At 58.1% G+C, this 13,260-nt stretch overlaps 1 protein-coding gene across 2 annotated transcripts; it reads right to left on the bottom strand.

Annotated features, from left to right (window-relative positions):
* Positions 1-1,980: 1,980 nt before the first annotated feature.
* LOC133224299 (nuclear envelope pore membrane protein POM 121C-like) lies at positions 1,981-13,214 on the bottom strand. Of its 2 annotated transcripts, XM_061375711.1 has the most exons (13): positions 12,925-13,214; positions 12,672-12,851; positions 12,260-12,418; positions 10,432-10,512; positions 9,976-10,132; positions 9,300-9,388; positions 8,405-8,475; positions 7,773-7,897; positions 7,277-7,379; positions 6,808-6,969; positions 4,899-6,485; positions 4,056-4,184; positions 1,981-3,849 (listed from the first exon to the last, which is right to left on the bottom strand). In XM_061375711.1, the coding sequence occupies exons 1-13, from the start codon at positions 13,212-13,214 to the stop codon at positions 3,755-3,757; spliced, it is 3,228 nt and encodes a 1,075-aa protein (XP_061231695.1). In that variant the 3' UTR covers positions 1,981-3,754. The 2 variants fall into 2 exon arrangements, with proteins under 2 accessions (XP_061231695.1, XP_061231696.1); XM_061375712.1 differs by lacking the exon at positions 12,925-13,214 and having other exon boundaries at positions 6,808-6,966; positions 12,672-12,907.
* Between the last annotated feature and the right edge of the window lie 46 nt (positions 13,215-13,260).

The following is a 13,260-nucleotide window of genomic DNA, read 5'->3' as shown; positions in this document are numbered from 1 at the left end:
TGCTTCTGAGACAGACAGTGGCAGGTAACCACAAAGCTAGCAAGAAGCCATGGAAGAGGAACCTAGAACTATGAAACGATGTTTTCATGGTGTCTATCCTGCTGTGTGCATCTAGGATGGAGAACGTCTTCCAAATATCACTGACTGCCTTGTTTACTTGCTGGGCAGGGAGGGTGGCCTGCTGTCACTGTGTGATCCGAGGCAGCCTTTTGCCAGGAGAGAAATGTCTGAAGTGTTCCTGTTCTGCTGATGCCTTTATGGCTTTTGGCTTCCTTACCACCCCACTGATGGTGTCTTAATCCAAAATGCCCTCTCAATAGGATGCTTGAAGTGAGAGGGGGAGATGAGGAGAGCGTTGGGTTGCAGCACCTGGCAGGCACGCTCCTGAGCCTTGCTGCTTGTCTGCTCCTCTGCTTTTGGAGAAAGGATGGCTTGGTCTTGGAGATGAGGTAAAATCCTGCAGCGCTGCTGGTCTGAAGCAAGCTCTAAAGGGAGTGCAGGGGTTGGGTTTTCTCATCTATCCCCTAAGAACAAGCTAGGGATTGGGATGTCCCAGATCTGCTGCCTCCCCACTTCCCCTCCACTCCTGTCCGATCCCCCCCCCGAGGCTCCAGCAGCCTTCCCGGTGCTCAGAAAGAACAAAAGAAGTTACCTGATACCACTTCTCTTAACCACACACTGGGATGCTTTGTCCTGGTGAATGGCCTGGAGCAGCAATAGCACCTGAGCAGTAAGTGCTGTGTGGAAGGTTGTCAGCAAGACAAGGAGAAGAGCAGAAGCCTGGGCTCTTGCTTGCTCCATGGCTGGCTTCTGGGGCTTGGGCTTCCACAGCCGTAGCTCCTGTCACAGGCAGCCTTGTCCCGTTTGCTTAGCCTTGCTCTTCTTCAGAAGGGTGTTAGTGCTGGCCCCCAGGAGTGCCGTTGGGCTGGAGGCACGGGAAGGTGGATGTGTGGCCGAGTCCCTTTTCCTGGGTGGACACTAGGTGGCAATGCCTCCCTCGTAATGCATTGCCGAAGGCAGTGGTGCAGGGGTTCTGATGGGCTTCATAGCCGGGTATTGATCTTTTCCTGTACAAGCTGTGCTGATAACTGACTTCCTTTGACCGGAAGCGGATGCCTCTCCCCTGCAAGCAGCAGAGAACACTGTGCTTCCCAACTGCTGGGATAAGATGGGTCTGAAGACATGGGAATGGCTGAGTTTTCCAGCAGGAGACAGCTGAGCCTTTCATGCAGCTTCCTGCGTTCTGCCGTGGGCCGTGCTGGCATTCCTCTGACAGCCGTCGGGTGCTTGGGTTTGCGGGGAAGGGTTTGCACACCCAAGGATCTCCCCAGTCTGGCCATGCATGTAGACATCTGCATACTGAGGCCATGTCCACGTGCCAAATACAGGAATTATGCCCCTAACCTTTCCTAGTAAACACAGAGATTACCCTGGGGGCAAGAGAAAGCATTTTAAATGGGATAAAGCGGTTCATGAATCTCCATTTCACTGTCCCTCAGCAAAACTCAGCCTCGACAACAGCAGGGCCTTCCAAAGTGTTGCTAAAGACATTTCACCCAACCTTGCACAGCCAACAGCCCGCAGACTGCTGCAGCAGTGAGCTTCCAAGAGGAAGCCTCTGACTAAGGACCTAGGCCCGGAGGCCCTCTGCACCTGACAAGTTGTCATGGGTTAAGCCCAGCCGGTAATTCAGTACCTGCCTGTGCCAGGTCACCCCAGCTCACCGCTTTCAGAAGCCTTTGTTTTGCTTCCTTGAGCCAGCATCTCTCTCTGGGCTCTTTCTGAACAGCCAGGGTGCTCGAGGCAGAGGTAAAGTGGAGGAAAATAAGTGAAATAAAAATAAATAGGAATAATAGTAAGAACAAGTATTGTTCCACTGCACAGGTGTAGTTCAAAAGTGGGATCGAGTACCCACAAGCAGAATTTGCAGTGAAGCAGCACCATGTGCTCTGGCCCAGGAATCAAACATGGGCAAGCAGGTGTGAACACAGTCTGTTTATTTTAAATGGGGGACATAAAAAGCCAGGGGAAAAAATTGCACATTCACAGTAAAACAAGAGTAAACCAAAACAACAGTAGAACAATAGCAGAACATCTGTAGAATAATAGGACAACAGTAAAAAGTCCTCAACAGAAATGTCAGAACCGACACTTTGGTCCTGGTGGCCCAGAAAGCTCCTCACCATCAGAATACTCTTCATCCTTGGAGAAGGACAAAAATAAAACCTGTTTCGTCACATCCACGTACATCCCAGTTTAGAAGGAAGGAGATGCTGTAACAGGCTGAGGAGTGCAGCGGAGTCCACGGGATGAGGCTGCCTTTCCCCGGCACAGCCAAGTCCTTTGGGCCATGCTGGGCAGCGGCCAGTACATCTGAACACTACCAACAGTGCTCCGGGGTCTGCGCCCTCACTGAACCAAGCTTGAAGGAACTCAAAGGCAATTGAGCTTAAATATAAAAATAAAGTTTTATTTCATTAAAAAACATTTAAATATTTGTGGTTTTTCTGTAATTTGGACTCCACGCGACACACACACTCACACGTCTCGGAGAATAAAGACCTGGCAGCAAAGCCCTCCTGGGGGTGGTGGGGCCACCACAGGCAGGGGGACAGCTCCCAGGTGAGCCCTGGCTCTGGCAGCCTCTGCCCCTCTCCCACTGAACGGCCCCAGGGGAGACAGCACCGCAGCTCCTGGGAGCTGGTAAACCCCAAACGGGTGGGGATGGGCCACAGATGGAAAACAATTGGGATCTGGGGAGGATCCCCATCCTCTCTGGACTCCCCAGCTGGCTCCAGAGCACCCAAACATGGGGAGGGGAGAGACTGCCAGGGCTGGAGCACCCAGCCCTGGCTGCTTTCAGTGACCACAGCATGGGGACAAGCCCCGGTGCGAACAGCCACACAGTGATGCTGCTGCTGGTAACACCCAATTAGCCAGGACATGTCCTCCAAAAAGGGACGGGTGCTTCCTGAAAGAATAAAACTCCCTACAGCAAATCCGGCATAACCAACATGCCGCCACACACACGGATCAGTTCTTCCTCCAAGCTTGATTCAATGAGCGCATGGGGACGGGAGCACAAATAAGCTAAACAAGAAAGGGCTTTACACGAGCGGGGCAGTGGGAGCAGTGAGGGCTGAGGGGGAAGAGATCCCCATCCCTGGCTGAGGTACCAGGGTGTGGCACATCCTCAGCTGCGAGGGGCCGTCACCCCACTGTGGAGACTGGGCTGGTCACCTACGGCACCTGGAGGCCCAAGCCAGGATGGAACTAACCCCAGCTCCACTGCTGCGGGGAGGGCAACAAAGCAGAGCCCTGCGGAAGGAGTGTGTTCACCAGGCCATGGGATCAAACGGGGGGAAGGATTTCGGACCTGGTAAAGACAGCATCCCTCAGGAGCCCAAAAAGCAGCCCCTCTGCATCCATGGGGCTCTGCTGCCTGCCGTGCCACATGGCAGGGGCTGGCTGGGGGTGCTCAGTGAGGAGAAACACATGGGGAAAAGGTTACACCTAATGAAACATGGCACAATAAAGCCAGGAAGGAAACATTGCAGATATGTACAGAGGTTCACCCAGCCTTGGCTGTGGAACTGTTCAAGTAACAAGATTTTGGCTCACCACCTCAGGCGCTGCCACCCAGCACAGTTTCTCGCTGGCAGCAAAGATGGAGCCTGGCCCCATCACTCTGGCCCCACCTTGGTGCTGCTCTGGACTGGAGCCCTCGCGGGTGGGGGACCAGCAGCACTGGCCATTATTTTTTGCGGGTATGCTGTCTCCGAGCCTGTAGCCGCTGGCGAGCACCGGCCCTGGATCCTGCTCCGATGGAAAAGGCGGGTGTGGACGAACCTGAAAGACAAAGGTTGCTCAGCCACCTTCCCAGCTGGCACAATCCCTATCCCCGGGGGAATGGAAGGGTTTACATCCCCGGAGCCCAGCAGCCACCACCCGAGCCGGCTCCTACAGCACAGCCTGGCCCTTCCGCCATCCCCCAGCCCAAGGGGACAACACGACCCATCAGCTCCTCGAGGCTGAAGCACCAACTCCCTCCCTACCAAAGGAAGTGCCAACTCCTCCGAAGCCTGAGGCAGGAGTGCTGGGAGTCCTGAAGGAAAGGCTGCTGCTTCCACTCCCCACTGCTCCTGGGATAGGTGTGCTTTGCCCAAAAGTGGGTGCAGGAGTTCCTGGAAAGCAAGATGCCACCATCAGCTGGGTTCGGCAAAGGAGGAAGAGCCTGGCTTTAGGAAGCTGGCAGCACAGCTCTGCCCCCAGGGGCTGGAGCACCGCAGTCCCCAAGATCAGCCTTTTCACCCAAGAACCCCTTTTAATGCAAGAAGTGGCACTCTCGGTAATCCCTGAGCTCTCCTGCCAGCAGGGCAGCACAGGAGGATTTGCAGACCAGGCAGGAACAAAGGCCTCCGTCTTTCTAGATCAAGAAATTACTCAGCATGTGGGTTTCAGCTCTCTGGGAGCTGAGCTGGCCCAGGGCGCATGCAAAGTGGTGGGGAAAGCCTCAGAGAGTGAGGAGGAATCGACTGCAACCCCTGTCTGGCAGCATTTGTACCTGCCAAGATGTTCCAAGTAGCTTTTATGCACTGGCAAGACCTTGGCTCCTGCACAGCACCTGCCTTGGCTCAGCACCCGCAGGAGCCGATGCATCCGGTGCATCCAGAGGGGCAAGGAGCGACATTTCGGATTCCCCTCCAACCCCCAGGCCTAGGGCTGGGGCTGGGGCAGTGAGTGAGGGAAGCACCTTCCCTTCGCATGGCAAGGCTCTGCACAGCCCCAGCCCCAGCCCCAGCCCCTCAGGGCTGCCCAGCCAGGTCAGGCAGGAAAGCTGCTGCCTAAATCTAACCCTGCCCTTCAGCCCCGCAGAAGCCCCGTCCGCCCCGACTCACCTCCAAACACAGGCCCGCTGTTGGGTGTGCTGGACATGGTGAAGGCGAAGGGTGTGCTCTGGCTCTGTGCCCCCAGCGTGCTCTGTGCCAGGGAGGAGCCGAATGGTGTTGCTGCCAGGGCCGCCCCACTCTGCCCAGCCCCGAAGCTGAAAGGTACAGCAGGGGAGCCGCTGCTCAGGGCTGGCGTGCTGACCCCAAAGGCACTGGTGGAGGGTCCTGGCTGGGTGGTCACCCCAAAGGTGAAAGGAGAAGGGGTGGTGCCGAAGATGGTGCTGCCACTGCTGCTGCTGCTCGTGGTCTGGGTGGTGGAACCAAAGCTGGCGGTGGTGGAGGTGGCTGTCCCAAAGGAGAAGACCGATGCGGTGGTCCCAAATGCCACCTGGGTGCTGCTGGTGCCGAAGGAGCCCTGGGTGCTGGCTGTGCCAAAGGCTGGCTGAGCACTGCTGCCGAATGTGGGCTGAGCAGCCAACTGGGCTGCAGGGGCTCCAAAGCTGAATGTAGGGGCAAAGCTGCTGGGGCCAGCAGCAGGCTGGCTGGTGGCTGGCTGGCTCGCAGCTGCGCCGGCACAACTGCCAAAGGCTGAAGCGGGGGAGCCAAACGTCAGTGTCACCTGGCTTGTGGTGGCTGGGGTAGAAGAGGTCAGCGTGGCACTGCCAAATACACTAAAGCCTGCAGTAGTGGCAGGAGCCGTCAAGTTTGAAGGCACTTGGCCAAAGGCAGGGCCTCCTGGGATAGTGCTGGTGGCAGTGACTGCGGCTGGAGTTGGCTTTCCACACTGGAGCGTGGACACTGGGGTGGCAAAGCTGATTTCTGTGCTGGGAGCTGAGGTGGCCGGACCCCCAAACAGGAAGGGCTGTGACATGCTGGTGGCTGTGGCAGTGGTCATGGTCAGGCTGGTGGTGGGGCCGGTGGAGGCGGGTGCATTGATGACAAAGCTGAAGACAGGTTTGATGGTGGCGTCTGAACTCTCTGTGGTGGCTGTCATAGCTGCCGTGGTGAAGATGACGTTAGGGAGACCTGTGAATCCTGCCAGGGTTGTTGTGGAGGCTGCAGGCAGATCTGCACCCGAGGCCGGCTGCAGTGACGGTTGGAAGGCAAAAGGAGAGGTGTTTACTGCAGATGAAGCTGTGATGACACTGCTGAAGATGGGCTTGAACATGGTGGTGGTAGAGGGTGTTGAGGAAGGGCCTGAGCTCACAGGCATGGTGATGGTGGTGGAGACAACAGCTGCACAGGGGGCTGAGCTCTCACCAAAGATGGGTTTGAAGACAGGGGTTGTGGTAGGCACAGCAGTGCCTGCATTCATTGCCAGCTGGTTGGAGGGAGTGGTGTCTGGCGTCTCAGAAAGGACGCTTGGCTTTGGGAAGGAGAGAGGCTTGCTGGGGGTCTGGCCCAGCTCTGTGAATGCAGGAGGTGCTGTGCTGCTGGGGGCAACAGGAACAGTCAGGGCAGATGTGCTGAGCACAGGCACAGGCTTGGTGTCAGCAGAGGTGGCAGGCAGAGAACTCAACTCCAGTGACAGAGCCGGAGCAGGCAGCTGGGCAGCTGATGAAAGTGGCTGGGACACTACTGCAGCTCCAGTGGAGTCTGCAAACAAGGAGAGCTTATTTAGGGACAGGGGTCATTTACTGAGAGATGGCCCTTTTGCCAAGCACCCACACCTATGCTGCAAAGGCTCTGGAGAAACATCCACCCCTGCCACAGACCTACCCCTGTACTGCAGCTCCCAACAGGACCATGAGCTTGGTGTCACCAAACATGCCCCCTCAAGACCCACCTGCCAGCTCTGCTGCCAACAGAGCATTTGAACAGGGAGTTTTGCCACCCGCCTCCCACAGAAGCAGTGCACAGCTCCCACTGCGCCTCTCTTGCTCTGCCAAAGGCCCACCCTGCTGACCCTCCTCCTTACCCGCGAGCATGGGTGCAGCCACACTGCTCTGCATCTGATTCAGGCTGTCTGGGAGTGAGCTGGTGCTAGCTGGGGCAGGAGCAGGCCATGGTGAGGTCACGGTGCAAGCCAGTGGCCCAGACATGGACATACCCTCTGCAGTGGTGCTGGGGACCTCATCTGCTGGGAGAGAGCACGAAATCAGGACCCACAGCTTTCTGTATGGGACTACCCCTTAGCAGAGCCTCCCAGCAGGAACAGCTCACAGCTCCGGCCCTGGGGACCCTTGCCCATCACCCTGGGGACTGCGGGGCACGAGCTCTCCCACCCAACCCTTCACCAGGCTCCAGGAGTTTCAGGCCCGAGGACCAGGCAGCACCAGCCCAGGAGCTTCCTCAGCCTGCCCTGCACGGACACCCCCTGCCCTGCCAGCCTGTGCCATGGCTGTCTCCTCCTTGCCGTGCCCTTCACATTCCCACTCTTCCCTTACCCTCCTTATACCCCAGGAGTCGGCGCAACCGCTGCTGTGCTGCCTTCCTCTCCTCCTCTATGATCTCCTCTGTGATGGGGTAGCCGGGGTCAGGTGCAGGGGGCTGCCAAGAGAGAGCAGTAGCTTAGTTCCTTCTCAGGGAAGCCGGCAGAGCCGCTCTGATGGAGGTGTGGAAGCAGGCTGGTGCCAGAGCCGGGAAGCCGTGGTTCTGCCACAGCCACCGCAGAGCTCTGGTCCCCATTCGTTTTGGCCCCCAGCTTGGCACTGAGGGCGCAGCACCCTTGCCCAGCCAGTACCTGCTCTGGCAGCGGGCAGCACAGTCACGCACAGCCCACCACACACTGGGGCAGGGGAGAGCCTCACTTCCCACTCAGCCAAGGACGAGACCTCCTGGCCCAAGGCAGGCAGCTCAGCCTGCCCCCAGCCCTGCAGGGACTGCACTGGGCACGTTCTGTCCCCAGACGAGGGCAAAAGAGGCTGCGAGACAGCGACGTACCAGCACCAGTGGTTCATTGTCCCAAGGCACCAGCAGGCAGATGCTCCTCCTGCGTGGCCTTCCCTTTCCCGGCGATGGTGGTGGGCTCGGGGACTGCCGCCGCTCCTCCTCAGGCCTCTCGACAGCTACAGGAGGAGACAAGTCAGGAGCAGCTCCCAGCAGGGGCGCTTGGCCTCTACCGAGGGGGTTGTCCCTTCTCACTCCTCTCTGGATGCCCGTCTTGGAGGGCAGAGCCAGGGGCACGGCCTTAAGCCGCGGACAAGGCTGCGATGCCCTGGGGCAGCAGCTGGCCACAAGAGATCCAGGGGGAAGCTCTCACAAGAGCCCGCTGGGGCTCCATGGGCCAGCGGCCCCTTCCCACCTCCACAGACGCTCCTTGCACGCTGCCCACCCGAACCACAAAGCACACAGACTGCCAGCCGTGGCCACATCTCGCACTGTGCCACGGGACTCTAGCCAGCATGGGCACACGGGAGAAAACGCCACTGCCTCAGCACTGGCACGTTCCTCCTTTCCAGGGCACACCTCAAGCTCATCCCAGCTGCAGACCTGAGCTACCTCGTGTCCCGCAGCTGCCCCGCACCAGTGGCCCACCCAACCCTGGCACAGAGCTGGGCCCCACCTTTACTCACCTTCCTCCATCTGCACAGCCTTGTCCAATTTCACTGGAGTGCAACTCTTGGAATGCCGCATCTCCCGTTCCCTGCGCAAGTGGGAGAGCCAGTTAGGGGCAGCCCCAGGATTGGCCCCCTGCCCTGGGAGCAGGACGAGACCCAACACCCCAAGGACTCCCACAAGCAGCCCTGCTGTGTTTCTTTGCTGTCTTTGCCAAACAGCAGAGCTCAGGGCACCAGCCTTGAGTCACCGCAGCAGCCTGAGTGTGGCTCCAGGCACAGGAGCTGCTCCGCTCCCCTCCCCAGGGCCGCGGCTCGGGCAGCTCAGGGCAGCAGCCGGGGATCCCGGGTGGGAGCCACTGCCAGTCACGGGGCCTTGGACTGAACCCACCCTGTCAGCAGGGCAGCTGATATATTGCTTTTAGTGAGGACAAGGTCAGGTCCTTCTCTGAGCCAGGAGAGAGAAGAACAAGGGCCTGCACACCCCGGTGGGCACTACATTACAGCCCTCCTGGAGCGCCCATGAATTGCTTTTGAGGAGATGACAAAAATCGGGGGCCACCTCTTTGCAGCGTTTTGGCAACCAGCCGGACCCAGGCCATGCCAACACCACACAGCAGTCACTGCTGCAGCAATCTGAGCCCTTCAAGCTCTAACCCGGCCTGGGAGCAGGGCAGGGATGGTGCAGGTCAGCGCTGCCGCCAGGACCACAATGGAACAAGGCAGCGGGGATGCTGATGGACACAACAGGGCTTCCCCACAGCTGGGTGACCCAGCAGCTGTGTCTCAGGGCCTGGAGTGTCACGGCTTCATTGGAGAGCAGGACTTAGGTACTGGGATGGCTGGAAAGATAACTGCCTTCTTCCCAGCTGGCATCGACAAGCAGGTGTTCGCCAGATGAGCAGTACATTACCTTCGTTTCTTAAGAGGCCACTCTGGCGTCTCGCAGCAGGAGGATGCTGTGCTGGACTGTGGGGACACACTCAGATACCTTCTCTTCACCTGTAACAGAGAGACCAATAGTAACTGATTTGGTTCAGGGGAGCACAGCCTCCTATTCTCCTGTTCACCACAGAATAAATACCATCTCCCAGGTGCTGGCTGCCAAGCCCAGAGCCTCTCTTGCTTCAACGCTGCTCAGCTCCCCTTCAGAGCATCCACGGAGGGCAAAGTATGAGCACCCCAAACTGAATCCACTCTGAGAGCAAGTGGCCTCCAGGCTCTTTATGGCTGAGGTGACAGAAAGACACAGCTGGCCAAGCCAGAGCAAACCCTTCACTACTGATCCATCCTGGAGAAAACCTTTCCCTGCACAGCTGCAGAGCTCCATTAGCCATGACTAAGCCATCGTGTAATGGCACAATCGGCCATTACAGCTGAGCAGGTGCTGAGGAGACCCACATCAAAGTGGGAACACAGGGATCCCACACGTGCTGCTGCCTCCAGCTGAAAAGGTGTCCGCACAGCAGAGATTTTGTCTTTCCTTTTCCTCTGGATGTATCCCCCAGCAGACTGACCGGGGCACAGTGCAGAGGGGAAAAGAGCTGTATGCTGGGCTCCGGGGCTGCCTTAGGCAGGACATTTCCTACCTGTGGGAGTCCGCGGGTTGAGCTGTAAGAGCTGGCGATCGCATTGCGCGCAGAACCTGGGATGCCTGCAGTGTATGTTTTGCTAGGAGAAGAGATGTTCGATTTTGAGCACTCCTCTGGGTGGTGCGAGTCAAGGTCCCTCTTCATAGCCTCAGGCCTAGAGGAGGTTAAAGATTTCATGAGTTCCCCACAGGCCATTTCAATGCAGGGTGGGTGGAAGAAAGCAACCCCACTCCTCCTTACAGTGCAGCACTTAGAAACAAGCCTCAGCAGCAGCACAGCCTTTAGAGCCACCACCTGTGCTCAGGGTGACAGACCAAAGGCACAGCCACAGGCTCCCATGATCTCCCCAAAGCTGGGTTCCCCAAGACAAAGGCAAGCACCCTTCCCAGAACCTACAGGTTTTGGACTCCTCACCCCCAGCTCACAGAGTTGCTTTTGCCCTGAAGTACTTACTTGGGTACAAGAGAAGCAGGGGCTCCGTTTGCTTCTGGTGTCTTTATAGCCAACTGCCCACTTTCACTGCTGCCACAGCGCCTGCGGGAGAGAGGGCACAAGTCTGTGGTAGCATGGAGGGCTCTCAGCCCAGTGAGAGGACCCTTTTCCAGGCAGGCTCAGCACTGGAAAGCACAAACCTTGCTTTTTTCCTGCTACCCAGTATCCAGGACAGAGTTTTCCCCCATCCGCATCCTTCTGCAGGTTCTTTCTCTACCTGGTCCTGTCCCCACTGCCTCCCAGCCAAACTGCCTCCTTCCAAGCACCTGCACCACCTGCCTGCTGGTCAAATCCGTTATTTGAAGCCAAAATACTTCAGAGAGACTCAACAGCTTGTTTCTAGAAGAGACCTGACCTCTGAAACTCCTATCTCTGACTTCTTCCTAACCAGTGCCCCAGAATGCTGGGAGGAAGAAGCTGATCCCCTTCCTACCATGACTCAGTCAGGAGCTGAAGTCTGAAAGTCCTACAGCAAACCTGCTGTGAAGCTGGGCTGGAGGTGCATGATCTGCCTTGTCACTTAGCCCAGGTGCTTCCCTGGAGCTCCGAGCATGCTGGTCCCAGCGCATGGGCGATCCTGAGCTCACCAGGTGACCTTGTCTTCTTTCTGCTCTCAGATGTTGCAGGATTTGCTGCCTAAAATCATTCCATGCTTGTCAGACAATAATGCCTTCAAACTGGATTTTGTGGCAGAGCTGTGCATTGGCACATTGAAAGAAATGAAATAAAAAACCCAAGCTTATGCTGTCTGTGCACCCATCCTGTTGCTGTCCTGCTCGGCTCCTGCAGGCTGCAGATTCACCAAGCCAAGGGTTCAAGGGCAGAGGGAAGCTCAGCAGTGGCAGACAGAAGGGCAGGCCCTGCCATGCAGGAGCCCCGTGAACCACCACTCATCCCACTGCACTCTCTGGGCCACCTCTAGCAGCAGCCCCAGTGCAGCACGCAGGACAATGCACCAGGTACTGCCCAGTTCCGCTTCTCCAGCCCAGGCAGGCAGCAGCAGCACACAGGGAGCACAAGGTAAACAGCCTTCGTGTCCACAAGGATTAAAACCAGGAGGGGAGAATGGCGAGGCAGCAACATGCCTGGGCAGACAGAAAGGCTTCCACACACCTTAGCACCCAGGATTTACACCTCGTTCTTCCCAGAGCACTGGGAAAGACACTGGGCCCTTATTACTTTGAAGTCAAAGCTGGAAGCCACTGACCTGGACTAACAAAAGCAAAAAATAGTTTTTCTTGTTTACCCTTGTGTTTGTACCTCCTTTTGCTAGCTACAGCACACAAAGGAAGTGCACGGCTTGCTTAAAGGGCACTGCTTCCACCTGGGGAGGTAAGACTCAGGGATCCTGTCACTCCTGGTCTGACTGAAGGATAGAGATAACAAGTCTGCAGGGCATCCCAGCATTTCCCAGCACGTTTCCCCAGTCTGTGAATCCCTGTGATGACAGAAGCCACTTCCCCCACCAGCTCAAGTACAGCCAAGCTTACTCAAACCACATCCCAGCCTCTTCCACCCTCAGCAATGAAGGGAAACACACTTGACCCACAAGCTTGCCCAGACAAAACCCTAAACCCGCTAATCTCAAGGGCAAAACAAAGTCCAGGAGAAATTCCCGACACAGCCCAGAGGCCCAGGTGATGGGATGGCTGTGCTTCTCTCTGCAGTTCACTTCCAGCAGCATTTTCCCACCCACTCCTGGTCACATCCCGTTTGCCACCACTGAAGCACTAGCCCCATTTAGACCTTCCCACCTCACTTGCAGTGACCTGGACTGCTGGCTCATTACCTCCTCTTGTTGTCATGATCACTTCCCAAAGCCTGGTTGTCCTCCTGCTGCAAGGGCCTCTTCCTGCACTCCTTGATGGCACTGAGCACAGTCTCTTTGGCGCAGGGGTCTGGGCTGCTTTTGTCCTGGAAGTTCCTAGCTAAGATTTGTTGCGTCAAGCTGCGGGTCAAAGCAAAGCAGTGCAGGGCATCAGGCAAGCTGCGATCCACAAAGCGAGATCCCCCACCAAGGCCCGGGTTTTCCCCCATAAAGGGGGCCGGGCTCCTGGTGCCGCCTCCGCGGGGGGTTGGGGTCGCACCCCACCGGCTGCCGCCCCCAGGGAGCTGCTGCAGGGCCAACGGGCCCTAGTCCAGATCCCCCCTTTAGTCCCATCAAGGTGCAGTTCTCCCGGCGCTGCCCTCCCCGTACTCACGCAGGAGAGCGAGACAGGCCGGCAACCTTAACAGTCACGGGGCTCCGGAGCGGGGCTGGGCGTCGGGCCCATGGCGAGCCCCTGGGCATCTGACTGCCCCAGCGTACCGGCGGGAACACGGTCCCAGGGCTCCGATCGGGCGGCAGCGGGTACCGGCGGCGCACGGTCGGCGGCGGGGCCCTGTGGGGACACAACGGTCAGCGCCACCGTTAGCGGCGGGAGGATCCGATCCTGTCCTCCCCCCAGCGCTCACTCGAGGTAGTAGCGGCGGGACACGGTGCTTTCAGCACTGCCGGTGCCTGCGGCCGGGCAGCCATTAGCGGCAGATCTGCCGTACGGGCGGCGTGCGGGAGGGTGCGGAGCGGGCAGGCGCGGGGCGGGCGGGCTGGGCCGCAGGGAACACCACGCTCCCGCCGCGCCCAGCGCCGCGCCCAGCGCCGCGCTCAGCACCGATTCCTGCAGCATCAAGTAGGCCAGCGCCACGATGAGCGCCACGGCCAGCGCCTGCAGCCAGCGGCCCGCATGCGGGCCCGGCACCGCCATCCTTAACCAGCGCCAAGGTAAGGGCCGCCGGCCCGGAATGCACCGC

This window comes from Neopsephotus bourkii, unplaced genomic scaffold (genome assembly GCF_033783945.1).
Source record: "Neopsephotus bourkii isolate Nb327-2 ecotype Australia unplaced genomic scaffold, CSIRO-AGI_Nbou_v1 NB_1675, whole genome shotgun sequence".
Taxonomy (NCBI): domain Eukaryota; kingdom Metazoa; phylum Chordata; class Aves; order Psittaciformes; family Psittacidae; genus Neopsephotus; species Neopsephotus bourkii.
This window is presented reverse-complemented; position numbering and strand designations above follow the sequence as displayed.